This window comes from Emydura macquarii, unplaced genomic scaffold (assembly GCF_026122565.2).
Source record: "Emydura macquarii macquarii isolate MOO-44397 ecotype Brisbane River unplaced genomic scaffold, CSIRO-AGI_Emac_v2 contig_1230, whole genome shotgun sequence".
NCBI classification, from domain to species: Eukaryota; Metazoa; Chordata; order Testudines; family Chelidae; genus Emydura; species Emydura macquarii.
This window is the reverse complement of record NW_027131367.1, coordinates 7592825-7614973: the sequence shown is the minus strand read 5'-3', so window position 1 is coordinate 7614973 and position 22149 is coordinate 7592825. Positions and strand designations below refer to the sequence as shown.

General features: G+C 38.5%; 1 protein-coding gene across 3 annotated transcripts in view; it reads right to left on the bottom strand.

The window, feature by feature from the left end:
- TEX2 (testis expressed 2) overlaps positions 1–22149 on the bottom strand; it is a 118574-nt gene that overhangs the window by 51038 nt on the left and 45387 nt on the right. For all 3 annotated transcript variants that reach the window (XM_067547356.1, XM_067547357.1, XM_067547358.1), the window contains one exon: positions 9760–11414. In XM_067547356.1, coding sequence (XP_067403457.1) covers positions 9760–11388 — 1629 coding nt within the window. In that variant the 5' untranslated portion in view covers positions 11389–11414. The remainder of the gene's footprint in view (positions 1–9759; positions 11415–22149) is intronic.

The following is a 22149-nucleotide window of genomic DNA, read 5'->3' as shown; positions in this document are numbered from 1 at the left end:
ACCATCCTTGAATATTTGTTAATAAATCTGAAGCTATATGCCTGAGCCAGAAGTTTTTCAGAATATCTGCCTGGTCCTTCCTATTTTATCTCAAATTCAATTGGCCAATCATTTCATAAATCTGCTTTTTTGTGGATGTGTGTAGTTGGATGTTTTGTTTAGTATAAAACACATTTTGGAGAACAAGTGTTAAAGACATGTGAAAACCTCAAGATTCTTTTCTCCAGTTCTTGCTTCTTAAAAAAAAAAAAAAAAAAAAAAAAAAGACAATTTAGTTACTCTCTGAAATTCCTCCTCTCTGAAAAATAGTCATTAGGGATTGGCACACATTTTCAACCCGTGCTGACTATTTTGCGGCGTGTCCAAACAATTACATTAATGGACTGCGCTTAAATATAGTAATTTCGCCACCATAATCCATTAGAGAGATACATTACCCCAGACTATTGGGGCATGAACAATGGGCTTCACTGTTTGAGGAGGTTGTATGGTTTGGGGTTTTGGGTACTAGGGAAGCAGTTCAATTAAGAAATTTAGTAACTCAGGGAAGACAATGGGAACAGTCATAAGCTACTTTGCAGCTGTTTGCTATGTACAGTGATCTTATGATCTCCCTCTTTAAATCTGAGCTGTTTTGTTTAGAGGATGGAATAGGAGAAATTGTCTGGCTATCAGTAGAATAACTACATTGAAAAGTGACTTGTTAAACATTGGGTGAAACTGATCTTTTAGAAAAAGTCAGCCATACTATTAAAACAGCTGGATACACTAGCAGGACCTGGCCTGGTTATTACATAGTAAGTGTTGAATTTCTGGCTTTAATGAACTGAGTGACCTCTGTTTTACCAGTATCAAAGGCAGTCCTACATCTCTTGTGAAGGCATACTTCTAAAGAGCGCTCACAAGAAATTTAAATAATTTTGGTTAAGATGGACTAACATTTTATAGACATTACCTCACCACTTTGGGCCCAATCCTGCAACTTTTTACTTGAGTCCCATTGAAACCAATGGTATTAATGCCTGTAAAAACTGCAGAATCAGGCAGCAATCAGATACATTAGAAATATAATTTCAATGTAACAGTTTAATACAGTTGAGATCATAGGCATGTTATAGTTTAACATTAAAAACTGAGGCTGCCTGTTAGAACAGTCTTATGACTGACAAGCCAAAGTATTCAAAAATACCATCAAGCACACAAATGAAAACATCAGCCAGCCATCTACGCAACATGAGCCAGAATTCAGAATATCACTACCTCCAAGAGTCACTTGGCAACACTTTCACAGAGATTGATTAGCAGACATTAGCACTAAATGGATATAATTTTAAACCCCAGTACTGAGGTCCTGAAATGCCTGCGAGGTCTGATAGATATGCAATCTTCATTGGAACAATTCCTCTGTAGTAGGTTGTTTCCACTCTTTTGTAATTAATTAATTTCAAGAATATATTGCTTGATAAAATGGGGAAGATAAAGAAAAAGATACCTTGTACCAGCATCTTTCAAATCAGGGATATCAAGCCACTTTACAAAAGGTAACGAATTAGCAATAAAGAATACAGAGGAACAGGAAGGTTAAAGGACTTGCCCAAGGTCACAAAAGAACTCAGTGGCAGCATGAGGAATGGAATATATGTCTCCCTCGTTAACCATTAATACATTAAAACATTTTTTCAAACATTCAAAAAAAACTTGTCCCTGAAAATGCTTCCTTCCCCCTTTTTAAAAAAAGCTTACATCTCCAGACTTAGTCATATCTTTATTGGATAAGAGTGTAAAAATGGAGAAATCTTCAAACAGAATGGGGATTCCAGAACAAATTAAATATAGGAAAGGACCTGTGTACTATGTAAACCATAAACATGGTGAAATAAAGCTTAGCATCCATAAACAGAAAAAAGATTAGAAAAGTTTATCTATGCTCAAACAATGTAATTGAATCATTAGCTTCTGGCAATCAAGCTTCATCAATTACTGTGGCCAAGTGAATGGACTGTGACCAAGTGAATTCCATACACATTAGCCAAATTCAACCCTGGTGTAACTCCACAAACTTGAACTGAGGGTGGAACTAGATGACTTCCCTAAAATTCTAGGAGTTACACTAGGACCTTAGTGTTTCAAGGCATAAGATCAGCCAATTCAGTATTCATGCAAGACTTTGGAAGATCAAATACAGGAAAGAACTGACTTCAGAAGGGACATGGGCTATACTGCTGAATTCTAGGCCTAAGAGGAAATGAAACGCTGAGTCAATGGACATATTCCACACAATTCTGTTCCGCAAACTTATTCTAGCACACACATGAAACACCATCAGAAAGAGCACAGTTTCTTCAATAAACCCAAGTTTGCTAAACCCAAAGCTATGAGTTTCCTAATAAATTAGATTGTATGTTCTTTGGGGTAGGGACTGCCTTTTACTACAATAAATTTTTGTACAACGCCTAGTGCAACAGAGCCCTCCTATTCTAATTAGGAGCTCTGGGCATTACTATAATACACAGATAATATGAATAAAAGATAGGTTAGGTCTCAGTTTCTCTTTACCAACCTCTTGTTCAAAAGACACCTTACTTTTCTGCCTTTAGAACTAAACCTCGACTTGCTTTTGCTATCTAGATGTTATCAACTAAGTAGCTGAAGGCCAACTAACATATTTTGCATTTAGATAGCATCTTCCATCTGGGGTTTTCAGTATGCTTTACAAACACCATAGGTGCTGGAACTAGAGGTGCAGGGGGTGCTTCCACATCCCCATGGCTTGAAGACGTTTCCATCATATACAAGGTTTACAGTTTGGCTCTCAGCAACCGCACTATAAAAATTGTTCCAGCACCACTGACAAACACTAAATGTAGCATTGCAACCCACTTGTGAGGTAAAACACTATACCTTTTACAGATTAGGAAACTGACACAAAAAGGGTAATTGATTTGCCCAAGAACACACAGGAAGTCTGTACCACTGCCAAGAACAGAACCCAGATCTGCTGATGCATGGTGATGTGCCTTAATCTCATAACCACCCTTCCTTTTGACTCATCCAGACCAAAAATATTGTTTTGTAAAGATGACTGGCTACTTCAGGAATAGCTTTTCTGAACTTACTGCTGTAGTTATTTAAAAGGGTGTGAAAACTAGGGAAATTCTACATTTATGACAGAAATTTCAAACCTGTAGGAGATAACAGATCAACTAGTATACATATATACATAATATGTTTGCCAAGACCATCCAGCAATAGCTTTCACTTGGAGAAATTTTGAAATTTCCAACTGCTTTTATGGGTGAGTTTTACAAGATCTCAAGGGACAAAATTCACAAGTCAAAATTAAAGGTGATCATCATTTTTGAAATTGACTAGAGATCATTCAAGCAATATGTTCACAATTCAGATGTGTACCTTCCCAAAAACAAACCCCAACTTACTGGAAATAGGAGGTTTAAAAAGAATTAGTTGAGTGGGTTGGGGGTTTTTTAAGCTATATAAAATAGGCAGGTAGTGAAAAGAAAAAAATACCAAGAAATACACCAAGAAAAAAATAATCTTCCAAATGACTCAATCAAATTGCACCCATTGCTGGCCTATGTAAACATGTGGTCTGAATATTACCTCTGTCTCCTTTCACGCTTCCCTCCTGTTATTTGCCCTACCCGTTCTCTCTCTAGTTTTCTCTTAAATTAGGTTAAGCTCTTTGGGACAGGGGCCACATCTAACTCTATTTGTAGGGTACATAGCATAATGAGTCCTGATCCTTATTGTAGGCTTTTGGTGTTACCATAGTATAAATAAAGTTGAAGTACTATGCTAGTGTAGTTTTGCTCATGTTAATCCAAGGCATGGGCCCCAAACCAAACCTTTATGTGAAGTGGAGAACTGTTTTTCCAAACTAACACTAGACATAAGAAATATCAAGGGCAAATACACTGAAACAGACTAAGCATTCAGCAATATTCACTATAGATACATGATACATGAATCATGCTGAGTTGGATGGGCCTGGTAAGACCTGCGCATATACACCCCCCCTCCCCCCCCCCCCCCACGTGTTTCCTAAATCCAAAATTCAGGATAAGGAAGAGGTGGCACTGATACGCCAAAGGATATTTAGCATCAACTGTAATCATCCTTAGATCTGCAAGAGCTAGTGAGTAGAAGGTTGGAAGTGACCATTCAGAAAGTTGTATCTGGAAAGAAAGAAGGATGGCTTTTGGTGTGACCGACCAAACCCATCCCCCCTCCCCCCATACACACACAGAAAAAAAATGGTGCCACTTAGCCAGATCAAATGAGAGCAGTGTAGCTGCCCGACAAAGCCAAGAACTCCTCAAGATGGACCCAGCTCTGAAAGACTTCTTGGAAAAAGTGAGTTTGAGGATTTTTCCATATTTCACATTTGCAGTGAACTATTTAAAGCATAAAAACATCTTCACATGTGACAGGGAAATCCTAACATCTCCCATAAAGTTATACAACATTTGGCCAAAGACTTTATTCTTGTTAGATTCTAAAATGTTTCAAAATGCAGGACAGTTTTCCCCAATCCCTACTCAGAATACATTGTGCTAGTTCAGATGCCTTATTGAACTGAGCCCTCATCTGCACCAGGAACTTCATTCTCAGAGGTAAATAGGACACAGATACAATACACCTTTGATTTGAGAGGACCGAAGCACACCACTTCTGGTGCTGATCCTTTTCCCTGCCCCTCTTCATATTGGAGCATTTGAACAACAATCTGTACACAGAACTTTCTGCCTAGGAACAGCAGCAGCCTAAAACTGAAACTCTATCACATAAGTACATTGAAACTTAATGAACAATACAGCACACTGTGATTGCTACACAAGCTAATGCAAAGTGCCCCCTACGCACCAACAAAACCCTCTTAAAGTCAAATCATATGCAGCACTGGAAAATTATTCTAACAGAAGCCAAATCAGTCCCTGCTAAGAACACTGCCATTTCAATACACAGATTAAGCTAATGTATTCAATGCTTAAGAATTTCATGACTAACACTGTGTATCATCAAAAGATGTATATGTTTACTCTATTCTACCATATCGAATTCAAGCTCCTTGACTCTCACTTACCAAGCTCTGCACAAATGTCAGCCACGCCCACGTGTGCATGCTCTCATTTCTTGTTTTTCCTCCCAACTACTCTTACTGTTCCTTTTTCTTTTCCCCACTTTGCTTCCCACTTTCTTTCAAGCCCACTATTACCCTGGGAATAGCTTTCCATTTTGTGTTTGATGAGCACCCGCTGTCTGCTCTCCTTCGGAGCCCCTTTAGAACTACATCTGCGGTAAATGTCATCAATGAACCCACAAGCACACACCAGCAATGCTTTTAGAGGTTAGTGGTTTAGTGCATCTCAAATTATGCTTTTGAAAGTTTAACAAACATGGGTTGAAGCTGTATTCAGACAGGAAAGCTAACCAGCCTCCCCACATCTTCCAAGCATCTGAAGACTCACTCCCCATTCTTCATATGAAGCTTTTGAGTGAAAACTAACAGTAGAAAGGCAAGTTTCTGTGAGGGGTAGTAAGAATTTATTTATTTTTTTAGGAGTGAAGTGAAAATTAACTGGCAATTCCTATTAATTTCACTTGTTTTAAAGCCCACAGTTCAGTAACTTCAGCAACTAATGGATTTTCAGTGGGTGACTCTTGCATGAGCTGATCAAAACTGAAATCCTTCAAATATCATTAACTACTCATATGGATGTCATGCTGTTATATTAGTTACTTAACCAGAAAGGTGGAAAGTTTCCATGTTAGCTTGCTAAAATTAGCATCCACTTACTATCCAATGGCAGCAAATCAGAAGTGCTACAAACATGCTAGTCACTTCTCCCATTATTTGATGCATTTAAACATTTAGGCCACAGAATTCTACAACATAGTTTGCAGTAGCCTTCAGCTTTGGAACTCACAGAAAGGACAGGTCCCATGCAATGCTCCCTTGATGTAAGTGACATGCCATTTTATGCATTTTAGTTACTACCGAACCCTCAGCAAGTTCTCAGTTTGGCAAAATCTGGGCACATCTGTTATAAATACAATGCCATTCAAAATATTCACTATCTTTTAATTAGGAACTAAAGTATCCTGGTGGAAAATTAAGAAGTTGCTTAACTACGGGAACAGAATGAAACAGACTACTCGGCTACAATGGCCAACTACAGAGTTTGTCTGCACTGCAAGTCTACCCAACTTCAGGGTACAGCCCAGTCAGAGCACAAAACCAGGGCTGGTCGAAAACAAACTAAAAATAATTTTGGGGGAACTATCTGCTTTCCTTGAAAATTTCTGGCTACTTTCAGGGGGGAAAAAAAGTATTTTTGGCTGTTATAAATTTTGGAAAAAAGTCAACTTTTTCTATAGAAGTAGAATTTTTCCCCTCCAACTAGCTTTACACAAAAAAAGAAAAACACTTTAGATTATAAACCCTTCAGGGCAGGGACAGTCTCTTCCACATTTGTACAGCACCCAGCAATTGTGGTGTTTGATGTTTTTTTTGGGGGGGGGGCGGCCCAGAAGGAGAGAGAGAAAAAGATTACAACACAGTGAAGAGAACCATGAGGGAAGAGTGACAAGTGCATGGGGAGTGAAAAAAAGATATGAGATACTGGCTGAAAAGAGAAAAAGAGGACATATTCAAACACACTAATTTTTAGCAGAACCACCCAGCCCACATGGGTTTTATATGAAAGATGTGTTAGGAACCAAATTCAGTCAACCTTTTTTCAAATACCACAAAGTCCAACTTCCGCATACATACTCCTCCACATCTCTCTCTCTCCCACCATCTTTCAGCCATACCTGCCATTTCCCCAGAAATTAGTACAGCAGAACCTCAGAGTCACAAACACCAGAGTTACCAACTGACCAATCAACCATATACTTCATTTGGAACCAGACATACTCAATCAGGCAGAGCAGAGACCAAAAAGAGAGTACAGTGCTGTATTAAACGTAAACTACTAAAAAAAATAAAGGGAAAGTTTAAAAAAAGATTTAACACGATAAAGAAATTGTTTCCGTGTTTGTTTCATTAAATTAAGATGGTTAAAAGCAGCATTTTTCTTCTGCATAGTAAAGTTTCAAAGCTATATTAAGTTAATACTCAGTTGTGAACTTTTGAAAGAACCACCATAACGTTTTGTTCAGAGTTACAAACATCTCAGAATTATGAACAACCTCTATTCCCATAGTGTTCGTAACTGAGGTTCTACTGTAAGTGCTCCTGAGTACAAGTGCATTCTCAGTAGCATCAAGTCCAAAGCACGCACATTCCTAGCCAGCACTTTGCAGGCTATGCCACTAGGAAAATACTTAGGCTCAAGAACAGCTGTTGGAGCAGGCAGTCCTATTTACTGCAGTTGTTGAAGAGGTAATGTGCTCTCAGTCTGTGTGCATTCTGGGTTGACAAGTTACTGACATGAACACCTGTGCTGAAGAGAACAAAAAATGGTGGAGAAAAAGACCCCAGTCTGAGAAAACAATAAATAGAAGAGGGAGAACTAAACAGAACAGCAGTGGAAGGAGTTGATTATTTATTGAACACACAGTGTTTCTGGAATGGTGTTAAGGATGACACTCCCCACCCCAAAGAATTTACACTCTAAATTAGAGTGATAAAATATACAGATGCATATGATAGCGTGTTGATGGAAGGTCTTAGTGGCAGAGAAAAAATACTGGAATGGAGAAGTAGTAAAACAAAACACATAGAAGAAAGCAATCATTACAAAAAACAAAGGTGTTATTTAAAGAAAAATACAGAATGAAGAATGTTACAGAAATACTAAGAAGCAGTCCTAAGACAGCCTATGAAGATCATACCAAAGAAGGAAACATTTGTACTTGTTCTAATAAATACTGAAGTTAAAATCAAGATAACTTTTTCATTAAAAATAGTCACTATTTCAATTGGCTTCCCTCCTCCCCAAATTTCTGATTGAAGGGCTTTTAAAGCACGTTGCATTATGTTCCTGAATATGTGACAAACTGACATAAGTGGCAACTAAAAATAAAGATTAAAAAGACAGTTCCAACCAGGTTTATATTCCTTTAATAATTAGTATTTTGTACATATTATAAATAAACTCTTTCCAGAGAGAGAGTTTTAACTGTCATCTATCTAGAAAACAGAATAGTTTTCAATTAGAGGAAAAAATAAGCTACTTGTCTGGGAAGTCTGACTCTCCAATGCAACCAGACACATTACAGCAAGGTTTTTATGTTCCATGATGGGAATGGCCATTATTAAGAACACCAAGAGATCTGCAACATTTGACAACATCCTATTTGTTATCTTTCTTGCCAGTATTTTGGGTTGACTTGTTAATGGTCAATTTAAAAAACAAAAAACCCCCCCACATTATGCTGAATCTTTAATCAGTTAAAATGATATTAAGTGAAATTCATTGTTGTGTCACTGAGAAGTTTAAGATTATGTTCTGTTCCAGACATAAAATTTCTTATCTAAACTAAGCAATTAGCCAATTGACTTTTCTTTTTCAATTTTTATTTTTATTGTGGTCACCAGCGTAAAAAGATGATTATGTGACTCCAAGGGAACACATCAAAGTACAGTAGAAGCTCAGAGTTACAAACACCTCAGGAATGGAGGTTGTTCGTAACTCTGAAATGTTTGTAATTCTGAACAAAACATTATGGTTATTTTTTCAAAAGTTTAAAACTGAACATTTACTTAATACAGCTTGGAAACACTCCTATGCAGAAGAAAAAATACTGCTTTCCCTTTATTTTTTGGTAGTTTACATTTAACACAGTACTGTACTGTATTTGCTTTTTTCTCTCTCTGCAGCTGCTTGATTGTGTACTTCTGGTTCCAAAAGAGGTGTCTGGTGGACTGGTCAGTTCGTAACTGGTGTTCTACTGTAATAGAAAAAGAGGGTCAACATGGGTCACAGCTGGACAAAGTGCAGTTGTACATTATACAAGGCAAGTGAGAGTACATAGGCTCTGAATAAGGAGAAAAACCCCAGAGTGCTAGCGCTTTTTAATCCAGCTTTTAGCTCATTTGACGAGTTGCAATCAAACTAAGATACATAATTTACAACATATTTACAAAGTATTCAAATACGGATATACACCCACCCCAACCCAGATTGTCCCCCTTTACATTTTTCCACTTACCATTTCCTCCTCCAACCCTAATTATCTGACATTTGAGACAAGTTTGTTTTCTCTCAATCTCTATACTGGAAAGTGGAAGCTTTGCTTAAAAAAAAAAAAAAAATAACCACAAACCCCAAAACAAACAAACAGTGCTCTTCAAACTTCCTGGACTGACCAGATATGATGAATTGTAATCTGGATAGCAAATTCCCCAAGAAACAGAGCACACTTTCTGAGACACACGGAACTTCACACACAACATGGTTAGAAACACTAATCTTGGCCACTAACTCCATTCAGCAATTCTTCAAGACAAGTTCAAAACACATCTGCCCTTTTCTTTTTGAGGTGGCTACTCCATTTTTCTCTGTAGCTCGATGCAATGTTAGCTCTCTCTTGTCTTGCATAAGTAATTCACTAAGACAGCTAAAATAGAATACTCTTGTCTACAAGCCATTTCTGATATTGCCAACACCACATGCTCCTAAAGGGGCACTTCAAGTGCACTCACTGATAATTCAGCTCCTTTGCACTTTAGAATCATATCTAATTTAGTTTATATAGATAAAGTAAAATATGTCCATTAAGAAATCTAACCTTCAATATTTCCGGTTCTTTGATGTCCAGAGACGCTGTATTCCACTGCGTGCTCAGATTTTTATGTAATTTGTGATATTCACGAGTACTTGGTATAAGAAGCCAAATCACACATATAGCAATCATAAATCCAAGGGCAAGTCCCAGGAAGAGTCCACAGAAGTAACTAGGGAAAGGGAGTATAAGATAAGCATAGACTAACATTGTAAAGAAGTACAAAGTCTTAACTGGTATTTCAGGCTGTTGAACATATAAATCAACTTCGTCTTCGCTACTGAGTGCAGTACCATTTTCCTCAGTTATCTCTGCCTGAAGCAAAAGTTCTGTGGGTTTTTCCACTTTGCTTTCATCTTCTATTAAGCAAAAGTCTTCTGAATACAGTTCGCAAAACTCCTCATCCTCTTTGCTTGCCAGTGCAGACAAAGAACATTTTTCAAGTACCAGTGAAGTTTTCAAATTTATGTCCTTTGTGCTTACAGATTGAGTGCTTTTAATCTCTGTGTCTTTCATATGTTCCTCAGCAGTTTTGGACTGGTTGCTTTTATTTAGAGTAGAATCACTTTCACAGTAGTCCCCTTCAGAATCACATTCTTCTTCCTTAATGCTATAATTGTTATTGCTTTCCAAATGGCCATTTAAATTGGAAAGATTTGAGAGTTCTGAAGCACTTGAAGATAAGGCTTTGGGCCTGTGGCTACTACTTTCGTCACCCATTATTTTACTGAGGAGCTGAAAAGGCTCATAGATGACTTCTGAAAGGCGTCTTCTAGTGTCTTCTAGTTTAGCTTCCATTTCAGGTACTTTAAAAAAGGAACGAGTATCTGAAGGAGACGTTAATGGGGAAGAGGGAGCAGTTTTGGAATCGCCACCTGTAACTCGAGGCTGAGTGAACTGTTTGAACAGGTGCAAGTTCAGTTTTGAGTCAGGAGGCTTGTAGGATACAGCTTCAGATTCTTGTTTCGAAGTGTCTGTGGACAGAGACTTCACTAAGGTTTTCATTAAGTGTCTATGTCTTGTGGGCGGGGTAGGCTCTTTTGGTTCTACATCTGTTGAAAGGGACTTAACTAAACTCATAAAAGGCTTTGAACTAGAAACAGTGGATGAAGCACTAGACAAGACAGTTGGCTTGGATGGAGAGGACAATGGGGAGGATGATGAGCTGGCTTTCTGCTCCAAAGGAGACAACACACCTGATGAGCTAGCTACATGACATGAATGAGATGAGGGCGATAGAATTAATGGCACCGCACTGAATACTTGTGATGCTGAAGAAGAATCCAATGGCTGTACAGTGTTTACGGTTGGCAAAATCACAGGTGAGAAAGGTAGAAGGGATGCAGAGTCGACCATGCTAGGCGAGGTAGCTGGACCAGAAAAATCATGGCCACCATGTTCAAAGCAGAGGTCTTCCTTGGCTTCAAGTGCTGTTACAATGCTTTGGTCATCCAGTTCGTCATCAGGAGACTCTTTAGACTCCTCTTCCTCCTCCTCTTCCTCCTTCCCAAATGCCGAAAAGTGAATGGTGATGATATCTCGGGAAACAGATCGCTGAACCTGCACTTTTGGTGCAGACTGCTTTGAAGACATTTCATCAGTTTTCTCTGCATGGCTACTGTTCAGACTTGTCATTGCAGGTCCCAGAGATGTGTCAGGGTCTGTGGAGAGAACATTGAACTAAATTAAAGGCAATATCTCCGCAAAATACTCTTATTTTCAACTATTAAGACAAAAAACAGAAAAAAAAACTATTTACATATGGCATGTCTGCAACTAAAGAGCAACAAATATCGGTACCAGCACTTTTCATTCCACTGGATTTAATTGCATTTTGTCAAGTAAGACAATATAATAAAAACTTATTCTAAAAAACTATTAATTTATTTTCAAAATTCAGACACATTTTAGCCAGAATATGTACAAACCTGAGGAAAAAGTACTTTCTCCAAGTGTATATGGCATGCTTTTCATATCAGATGTAAAGATCAAAGGGGGGCTCAGTCAAAGGGAAAATTAGATGGAGTGAGGGAGGTGGAGGAATGTAAAGGACAATGAAGGCAAAGGAGATGTGTGGGGAGGAAAAAAAAAAGGGGGGGGGAATGGAGAAGTAAGAAGATTCCTGTCAAACCCTTTCAGATTGACTTCGGAGAAGAAACCAGCAAGATTTTGGAGGTTGGAAGAGAGAGAAAAAGTAACAAAGATGCCAAAGATTAGAGGTATGGATTATTAGTGTTCTCCATCATAGCAGAAGTGCAATTAACAGTCAATGAATGTTTCCACATAGCAGAAAAATACACCATCCCACCATTAAGATAACAATGTAGAATCTTTTAAAATAACTACCTTTACATTTCTATGATTATTTCCCTGGTGAAGCACCATCATCTATATCCCCAGTATATTTAGTTCTTCCAGATTTATTTCCTGACACGGTGAAACTGCTTATTCCCAACCCTCACTTCATCATTATAAAGATGTTAGGCAAGCTTTAACAAAACCCTCCAAACTCTAAGCAAAGACAGAAACATGTAGAAATTGTGAGGTAGCCTTTTTAGTTCTCTTTTCAAGTTCAGTCAATTATGGACAAATGGCCAGGATAACTATGCACTATAACAATAATTGCAAGCAATCAAAATTGTTATTGTTATTGTTAAAATTGTTAAAATTTTAAAGTCATCATTTAAAAAGGATTCTCAATCTCTTTTGACTTAAAATCCTTTAAAATACATATTAAATTTTGGCAGTACCACCAATAGAGCAAATTGTAAAATGGCTCAAAACTCTGAAAATAAGAAGGTAGTATGCTTGACAAAAAGGTAGTACTAACTTACTTAGGACCATTTGCCCTGGCATCAGGTATGAATTTCTTCTCTGAGAAACACCCCAGACAATGAAGCTCAAGGGAATTCTATGGCTAGGAAGTTAAGTGTTCAGCTGCCTTTGACTATGTGTGGTAACAAGAGACAATTCCAATTCTGATTGAGGTTTTGAACAAGGTGTTCAGATTTGGGAGGATTCAGATTCACACCATTTCAGAGATAAGAGCAAGGTATAACATTTTAATCTAAATTCCAAAACCTTCAGCTAGCTTGGGGCTATTCATATTCCAGGGGATGTTTCAGGTCCATCTTTAGCTGGGACATAAGTTCAGATGTACTATAATTGCTTAGAAATCTATTGCTTGCCAGATAGGCTTCCCGTGGAGAGGTAAAATATGGAAATTTCAAAAAATGCAGCTAAGGCAAGGAGTGTGTGCACCCAGTTGCCAGAGCAGCGCATGGGAATAAGGAGATCTGTGTTCCATTCTTGGATCTGAGGGGGGGAAAAAAAGCCTCAGTTTCACCATCTATAAAATGGCAGATCATGCCACCTACACCACAAGGGTGTTGCCAGGTTTAGATTTTGAAATCCTTTGATGGAAAGCTGTTGTGTAAAGGGAAAGTATTATGTCTGTGATTTAGAAAACTGAACTCCCTCATTATCAGTATTACTGGAAGTTACAGCCTAATAAAATCATCTGACAAAGCAGCAACTAAAACAGGAGCACACCAATAGTAGAAACACAAGCAGAATTAAACAGGCTTCTAGCTTGAGTTACAGAAACCTTTTAAAAAGTTCCATCCCTACTGCATGCTAAAGGCTAACAGAAATCCCCCTTTCCAAACCTCTCAAAGTGAAGTAATTCTTATTAGCTTATACACAAAGATGGTGGTACTGGAGTATAGGCAGACTGACTCCATTCCCTGGAGCTTAAGTATGTCACCACTATGACATACTTTTTTTATTAGCTCAGTGACGAACACAAATCTGTTTCCAAGATACTGACCTCCACGTCTAGTTCAATGTACCAAAGTCACAAAAAAGAAGTCCTACTCAGCCAAACTTGCTACCAGCACCACTTTGTATATTAATCACATCTCATCCATTAACATGCATACGATAATCAGGCATCTTTCCTGTCCAAAAAAGGACTGCAGAAATAGAACACACACACACACTTTTAAAAAGTAATTAATCCAAGGCACTGATGACCACCCTTCAAAATGGTCAGGCAGCATATAACCTCTGCAATTTCCCATGAGGCAGTACTTTACTTTCATTGCCAAGACAACAAGTTTGTCACCTTAGTAACTAAACTATTTTCAGGAGCTGTGAACATGCTGTAATCAAACTGTCAAGCAGAATTAATCAGACCTCTTTGCTGATGTTTAAAGCAGTGTTTCCGAACCGGTGTGCCGTCAGGCCTAAGCGGGCGTGCCACAGAATTTTTTGAAAAACTACTTGAAGAGTTCTGAATTGGCTCATGAATATTCATGAGTTCATTTGGAGACTATATGGTGGTGTGCCTCAAAATAATTAAAGGTATCGAGGTGTGCCACGGCAGAGAAAAGGTTGGGAACCACTGATTTAAAGTGTTGTTCTACTCAGAAAAGCTATGGGAGAGGGAGCTGGATTCTGTTCTGGTTTACGTCATCCACAGAACTATTAACCAAGTTCTGCCATGCAACTAACTACAACAGTGCAATCCTATTGTAGAGGAGGAGCAAAATTTGGCCTGCAGAATCAATTACAGGTGATTATGTAAAAGAATGGAAAAACCTAGCTAAGCTTTCAGATCCTGATGTGAATTTGCAGTTGGAGGGGGGAAAAAAAGAACATTTTTATTTGTCTATTTATTTTACCTTGTATCATGAGGAATTTGCTCTGGAAATTATTGAGACACAAACATGAAACCCTATATGGTCTGCTTCACAGATTCACTTTTCATAATAGAATAGCACTTTCACTGATAATTATACAAACAGTATCTTTGTACCAGATAAAAAAGCAGTCACATTTACAGAGCTACTTAAAGTAAATCACTAGCAAGAAAATTATTAAGGTTACACACACACCCCCCAGAAGTGGGTATGGAGTGCTTTTCCCAGTATTTTGGGAATGTTTCCTGTTCTGCACAAAAATGTCATCAAAACCACTCCTTGTGCCCCAAGAAATAACACCTCCCTGCCATTTTTTTCCCTCCTTTTGCTTTGTTACACATCTAAGTTAACAGTTCATTTCTGGAAAACTCTGTATATTACTTTCAGAATGTAAGAGCAGAATCAAATAGGATTTTGACATGATGCCCATTGCTAGGACAGAAACCAAGGATGTACTTTTGTAGCAAAATGCTCATCACTGAATCGGATTTTACTGTTTAGATCATAATCTAGATATTTTAAGACACAGAATGTACAAGGCAGCTGAATTAATGCACTTAGAACCTTACAAAAAAAATCCGGAAATGTGGAAGTTATTTTAATTATACAACCTCTGCCGTCTCATCTTTGCACTTCCACAGCACCTTCCATTTGAAGATCTCAAAGCACTTTACAGATATAATAAATTAAGCCTTGCAACACCATCAGCATTTTACACATTTTAAGTGAGGAAACTGAGGCAAAAGATAAGTAACTTTATTTAGGTCACACAGGAAGTCTGTAGCAGATCTGGGGACACTCCCCAAGCTTCTCAGTCACACAAACCATCCTTCCTTATATTTAATGTGCAATAGTTTCAATAGTAAATTTGATATTCGCAAAATTATTTAATAATATGAAGTTTGGCACTGTGCCACCATTAAAGAGAGCAGTCAGCAAGGCAAGATGACTTATTTTCCACAGCCAATAGCCTACATCTTCACTGAAGCTAGAGAATGTTTATTGCTGAACATTGTCCCAAGTAGCTTATTTTGCTGGTCTGTTATGAACAAAACAGGCCTTTAGAAATCTCAGCATTATCACATCACTGCTGCTCCTCCATCCAAAAAAACCTCAGGATGGAATTAAGTCCATTTTAACTTCACAAGAAGGATGTCATCGGTTTTCATTACACTGTACTTATCTCCTGGATATATGCATAAGGAGAACTCTTAAAAAATACTGAGGTGGGGAAATATTCAAGACCCTGGCCCAAGTTTTGTTCTTACCGACATCAGAATAAATCCAAACAAACTCCAGGAATCAAACTCTTCCAGTGTCCTTAGTAATAATTGGTTCATGTTGCCTAAGTTACATATGTTTACTTATGTATAAAGATAACCTTACAATATTTCAGTTTGAAAAACATTAGCAGCTTGCACAGTCAAACACCTCACAGTGATTAGTTGAGTACAATAAACCCAAGTCTTGGTTTCATTGTATTTGCTATTAAAATACAGAGGCTTCTACCACAGCTTGCAAACCTGTTCATAATTTGATTGGTACCAAGGAACAAAATGTTCTGAAGAGGCTGGAGAAATCAATACTTCAGAACACAACTGTCCACCTCTCAAGGTCAGATACATCGTTTTTGAGAAGACAGATACAAGAAACCCAAAACAATATGAAATAGATTAACCAATCTTTAGTTTGCTTTATGTTCTCTCCTTATGAAGTTAGTGCTATTAATCCTTAACTTTACTTCAGCCAAACTCAGTGCAGGTAAAGAACTAGGGTAGGTTCTCTCACATAGCTCCACCATCACACTGCAATCCTAACCTACAACACTCCCACATCTGTCAATGCATTTCAGTCCTAACCTACAGCACCCCTGCTATTCCAGTTCTCTGCAACTCTCCCTACCTTCCCTCCCTCCCACCTACCTCTCCCACACTGTAACAGTCCTAGGTCCGCCACCTCACCTCTGCCAATGTACATCAATCCTGATGTTCAGCACCCTCCCTCCCCCGCAGCTCCCCCCTATTATTCTAGTCCTGAGCCTTTCGTTTATGCACTGCCAATTGTACAAACTGTGTAGATTTGATTTTTTGGGGGCTCATGAAGTGTAACCGTATTACCAGAACTATAAGTTGAAGTGGTCTGTGCACCTGCTCAGCAAATTTAAAGACAAGTAGCACAAAAGCTTTCCCATGCCATACTGCCTCTTAAGGGTTAGAGAGAAACAAACCATAAGGCCAGGTGTGCTAACAAGGGAGATGGCAATTTCTGCAATGTGGGTATCTGGCTGCTAGGAATTACACTAAGGTCACCATTCATTTCACACAAGCTACCTATAATGGCTGTAGATAGTAATGATCTTCAAATACTATGGACCTAGTTCTGCATCTGAATCAGTACCCTACAAATGAAAAGTTCCTTTTATTTATAATATGAAATTTTACACACACAAATTATACAGCCACTTGAACCCACTAGCCCCCATCCACTCTGTTAAGTGTTCTGATATGCACTCATTCAGAGCAAGACAAGGTCAAAGTTTATGCTCACTTTTTCCCTAAGCAGGTATTTGACCTCACATCTCCAGCAATGAATAGGAGTCTGGGAAGGATCTCTCCTCTTAGAAGATCTAGGAAGGATCTTCTTTTATGAGAATATCCCCTAGTCTTGTGAGAAGGCCAAGCCAAAGGGTCCTTTGTCCTGCTCTTCCCCACTCCTGGATGAGATATTGCACTAGGAGGCACACTCCTTGATGATTCTGGCTGTTGTACACGGAGTGTCTCCATCCCAGGTCTGACTGAGTCCTCATTGCACATTCCATAAAAGTGCTTCCAAAACCAGAGTTCTCAGGCCTGCCCTGTTTGACTGGGATAAGAGTGGTAGATTACTCTTTAGTGGAGATATGTGCTTCTAGGAGGCAGCATTGGTGATTGTCACTGACTAAAAAGGAGCAGGGACAGGATACCCAGTTTTGAAGGCCGGTAGCCTGGGTATAATTTAAGTCCTGTGCAGGGAGACCATGAGGGTTCCCTGGGACGGGCTATCTAACAAACTGCTAGCTAAACTGGAAAAACTATTCCTCTAACAATACAACTATGAATTATAAAACTTTGAAAAACTTACAGGAAGGAGAGAGAGGATCTGCTCCAGACACTGGAATATTCCAACTCAGGCCATGTGGCAGACAGAAAAATCCAGAGAGGCAGTCAGTCTACACTGACTCTTATGCCTTCATTGCAGAGCCAGCAGAATAAAAAGGGTGCAGGTGTGGGCCAACATACACAGCTTACAAGAATTCTCTGGTCTCAGGTGCAGGGAGTGCGTGTGTACCCACAGTGCAATACACAAAGGGAACAGCACTCAAAGAACTAAAGAGAACTCTCTATAATGCTCATGCAACTGCCGAAGAGTCTCACATCAAGGGGTAACAAATTTTAAAATGTTGCATACAGGAACACAGGTTGCAGAGTTTGTAACATGTTTATTGGTAACAGTTTTAGACATCTCATGACCAAAAACAGTTCTGCATTAAAAAAAAACAGAACAACACTGACCCAGAAGGCAGAGAAAGCCACACCAAGCAAGAAGCAGCAACAAGACCTGCCTGAGAGAAGATTTAATTTAATTGCAACAGACAGAACAAAGACTATTAGTTAGCCTGGAAGACCCACAGCTGCCAAACTAACCTTTGCAATGAAGTCTAATAGTCCATGCCAGCAAACAAGGATATTTTGATTGAACACCATACTACATAAAAGGGAAGGGCAAAGAACAAAATATTTCTAGTGACACAAACTCCGTCACTTTTCTATTAGCAAAGAGCCTATTACATTCTAGAATGACATCTCTTAAGGACTACTACTTTTATTATTACAGTGTTCTACCTTCCAGTTGGAAGGACAAGTCCCTCCAAAAATCAAAACCAAAACACAGTATTTTTTAATCAGCTACTCAAACCCAATAGAGAAACAAGAGTTAGAACAAAGCTTATTGGACAATATATGGATATGGTTTAGGTTTACTTTTTCCAGTTTTAAGTATCGGGCTCATGGTAGGGACAAAGGTCCTGTATCATACAGCAGAATGAAATAATGCACAGCACGCACATGCACACTCACCCCTCTCCAGGGTTTTAGAGGAGCCTTCCCTCAGATTTCTTGCTGAAGGAGATGCTGGTAAAACCTCATGCATCTTCTTACAATGCTATTGGTTGACCTATTTGCAAACAGGGAAATCCTTGAGAAACTTAAGCAATATATTAACATTCCATCTCCTTGAACATGTAGCATTTTTCATGGTTTGACAAACACCTGAAGAAAAGGGTTATTGTTACAATAAAGAAGGTATACAGTTTCAGTTTTTAAAATCAGTAATTTAGTGCGGCATATATTGCAATGGAAAGAAATTGCATCATTCTGGGCCACATTTTTGGAGCTTAAAGATTTAATTTGCTATAGAATTAGATATAATTTGCCTCAATAGGAGAATCAGCAAGCTACCAATACATAATATATATCTGAACTAAAAATCTTTTATATAGCAAACTGCAACACAAAAATATTATACAACAGTTGAAGCAGCAAATATTTTATGTGAATTTGCCTTCCAAAGGACTCCTCTCAGTAAGCGTTCCTTGTTTGGTCTTTACTCTTCAATAAAACATGAGCATTTGCCCTGCCCTCTGGTCTAAGATATCAATTCTTTCCCTTAAAAAAAAAAGGGGGGGGGGAAGGGGAGAAAGTTCTCTGAGCGCCACATAACTATGGCTAACCTTTACCTTTATATTTATCTTAAGAGCTAAGATGGATGTGAAAAACAAATGATTCAAGCTTCAGTGACATTCATACCTCAGGCAGCTCAAAATCTTAACAAGAGAGCAAAATTTTCAGATTCTGTTTGTTAACTCCAATCAAAATGTCAGGAGTCCACCAGTTGGTGATAGATCTGATTATCAGGGTCCCTTCAAACAGGCTCCATATTGTGTTACCTTACAAATTACAGTCAGGAAGACAGCGTCTTGTGTTTCTATATTTTTTGTTGTTGAAATAATAAAAAAGTAAAATGATCAGTCTCAAGGGCTCTTGTCACTTGACAGAAATACAGTTTAACTGAGGCTAAAGCATATAATGGTGTAATACCAGCTAAAGGAGAGATTTATTCCTTCTAACACTGCTTTGTAAAGGAAATTCTGTGCTTTTTAAAATTGAATATATATTGAACTTTTTATTTAATTATTAAAAGCAGATTTGGGGTTTTGTCTACCTTAGGATTTTTGCACTAATGTAGCAACCCCCTAATGTAGACACCCTTCACTGCTGTAGTTTATCCTGGAGTAAGCAAGCCACTTCTTATACCCATGCAGTATATCTAAACTAGCGGTTTGCCTATCTACATCGCTGGAATTGTGCCAGTGCACAGTCCACAGGGTAGACAAACCCTTAAAAGCACATACATCTGTGTTTGACAGGAAAAATGCAGTTCTGCCTCCTGGTCAGATAATACAGCTACGGTGGAGGGAGCTAGAATCTCCATTATAATGCATGGTTTAGAAGCAAACTGCAGCATGAGTAACTTAAATAGCTGTAATGGGATATCAGAAGGAAGATGGAGGAGGAAAATCCATGCAATGAAGGTAATGATCAAGGATACTTTTACACAGGCCTCTTCTCCTTTAGGGAAGTGTATTTGCAAGATTACTTTGACTTAAGCCTCTGTTGTGGAATTCTTTTCCCCTGTTCTCCCTCAAATTCTTCTGCCCTCTCAAAAACAAAAAGGAAGGAAAATCCACCTTCATTTAAGTAACAGAGCTTTACCACCAGGCCATTAACTGAAACTCATAAGTAGGTTTGTTTGTTTGTTTCTTTCCACTTTTAAAATAAGCAGTCAAATAGCTGTTTCCCTAAACAGCATAAACTCTCTTCAATTATTCAAAAGTTTAGATATAGATTTTTTACAAATGTATGAGTACATATTTTGCAACTGGATGGCCTTGTGTGTAAGCTAAGGGGAGAATACCATTGCATTAAAAAAAAAATCAGTGAGAGTTCTGTGGCACCTTAAAGACTAACGAATTTATTTGGGCATAAGCTTTCGTGGGCAGAAACCCACTTTGTCAGATGCATGAAGTGGAAACTTTAGTTTGATAGGTATATATACACATGCAAGGATAGGTGAGATACATTGTATTAAAAAGAGACGTATTCTCATCAACTGCTGGAATCAGAGTGAGAAGGTGGCTCTTCACTTCAGGACACTGAGTGGCTAATAAAGTGGTGGATCTAGACTCTAGAGATCTGATTTGAAAGCTCTGTAAGCCATTTCCCATGTAAGGTTTACATTAGGGATAGGCAAAACAGCTCATCTTCCTGTTCAAATCCATATGGATAGCTAGCACTGAGTAAGTGTATTTATAGGCATAGAGGGACAAGGTGGGTGAGGTAATATCTTTTATTGGACTAACTTCTGCTGGTGAGAGAGAAGCTTTCAAGCTTACACAGAGCTCTTCTTCAGGTCTGAAAAACGTATGCAGAGTGTCACAGATAAACAGAAGGCAGAACAAACTGTTTAACGTAAATTCAATGAAAGACATTACCTTATCCATCACCATTGCATATTTATGGGCATACTCATTCTAGTATACCAAATCCCACAGACTGTGTTGAAGAAGCTCAAAATGCTTTCAGATGAATGCTATGCATCTCCTTGATGGATGAATAAATGAACTGGCACCAGCTAGCACAGCCAATTACACTTTTAATCTTTAGCAATTTACATTTAAATCAGACTCTGGTAACAGGTGAAAAGGGGTTTATTTCCTGTAATAGGAAACACTTGTCCTCATCGCCCAATGCCCCTCACAACACAGCACATTTATCTCGTTCTTCTGCAGAGACATTGTCATTTACCATGTGTCAGCTGCATTAGGTAGGAGCCAAAAATCAGTTCGAAAACACAATTTTACAATTCACAGGTGAGATCATCAAATGAAATATTGACAATATGCCCATGCACTTTGGTAACAATTATTTAACGTCTTTTACAGTTCTGGAGAATGGTTTTGAAACACAATGGTTTAAGTTTTACTGATTTCAATTTACAGCCAGACAACCAAATCTGTACTGGGTAAACACACTAATTCTATGCACACTCTCTCAATGGCTAAATTTAGGGCTTGTCTAAATGAGCACTTAGCTTGCTGTAAGTTTAAAAGCAGGATACATCAAAGCACTCTAGGAAACTTTTAGTCCACAGCAGCAGGGTCCACACGATAATTAGTGCACAGCATGCCAGGGCAGCACAGATTTACATGCCAGTTTGCCACAAACGTGTTTATATACACAAGCTGTTAGTTATCTTTATTGGAACGGAGTTACTTTATGAAAACAGGAGTGCATTATATATTTAGGATTTCTGTTTTGTTGGAGATTATGTGAGAGATTGACTGTCCCTAGCCACGTGCTTTTGGTAATGTGCTTTCCTATCCCTGAAACACTACAAAATTATCTTGACCTAATTTATGCTGGCATACAGCCACTACAGTTATTAAAATCGCTAGTGTGCATGCACACTTGGCTCCTCGTGTCAGTGGTGTGCAACCTCACCAGGAGTGCTTATATCGATCGCATTGTCAATGTGGGGCATCGTGGGACAGCTCCTGAAAGCCAGTAACGGTTGACTTAAGCAATGCAGCAGCTAC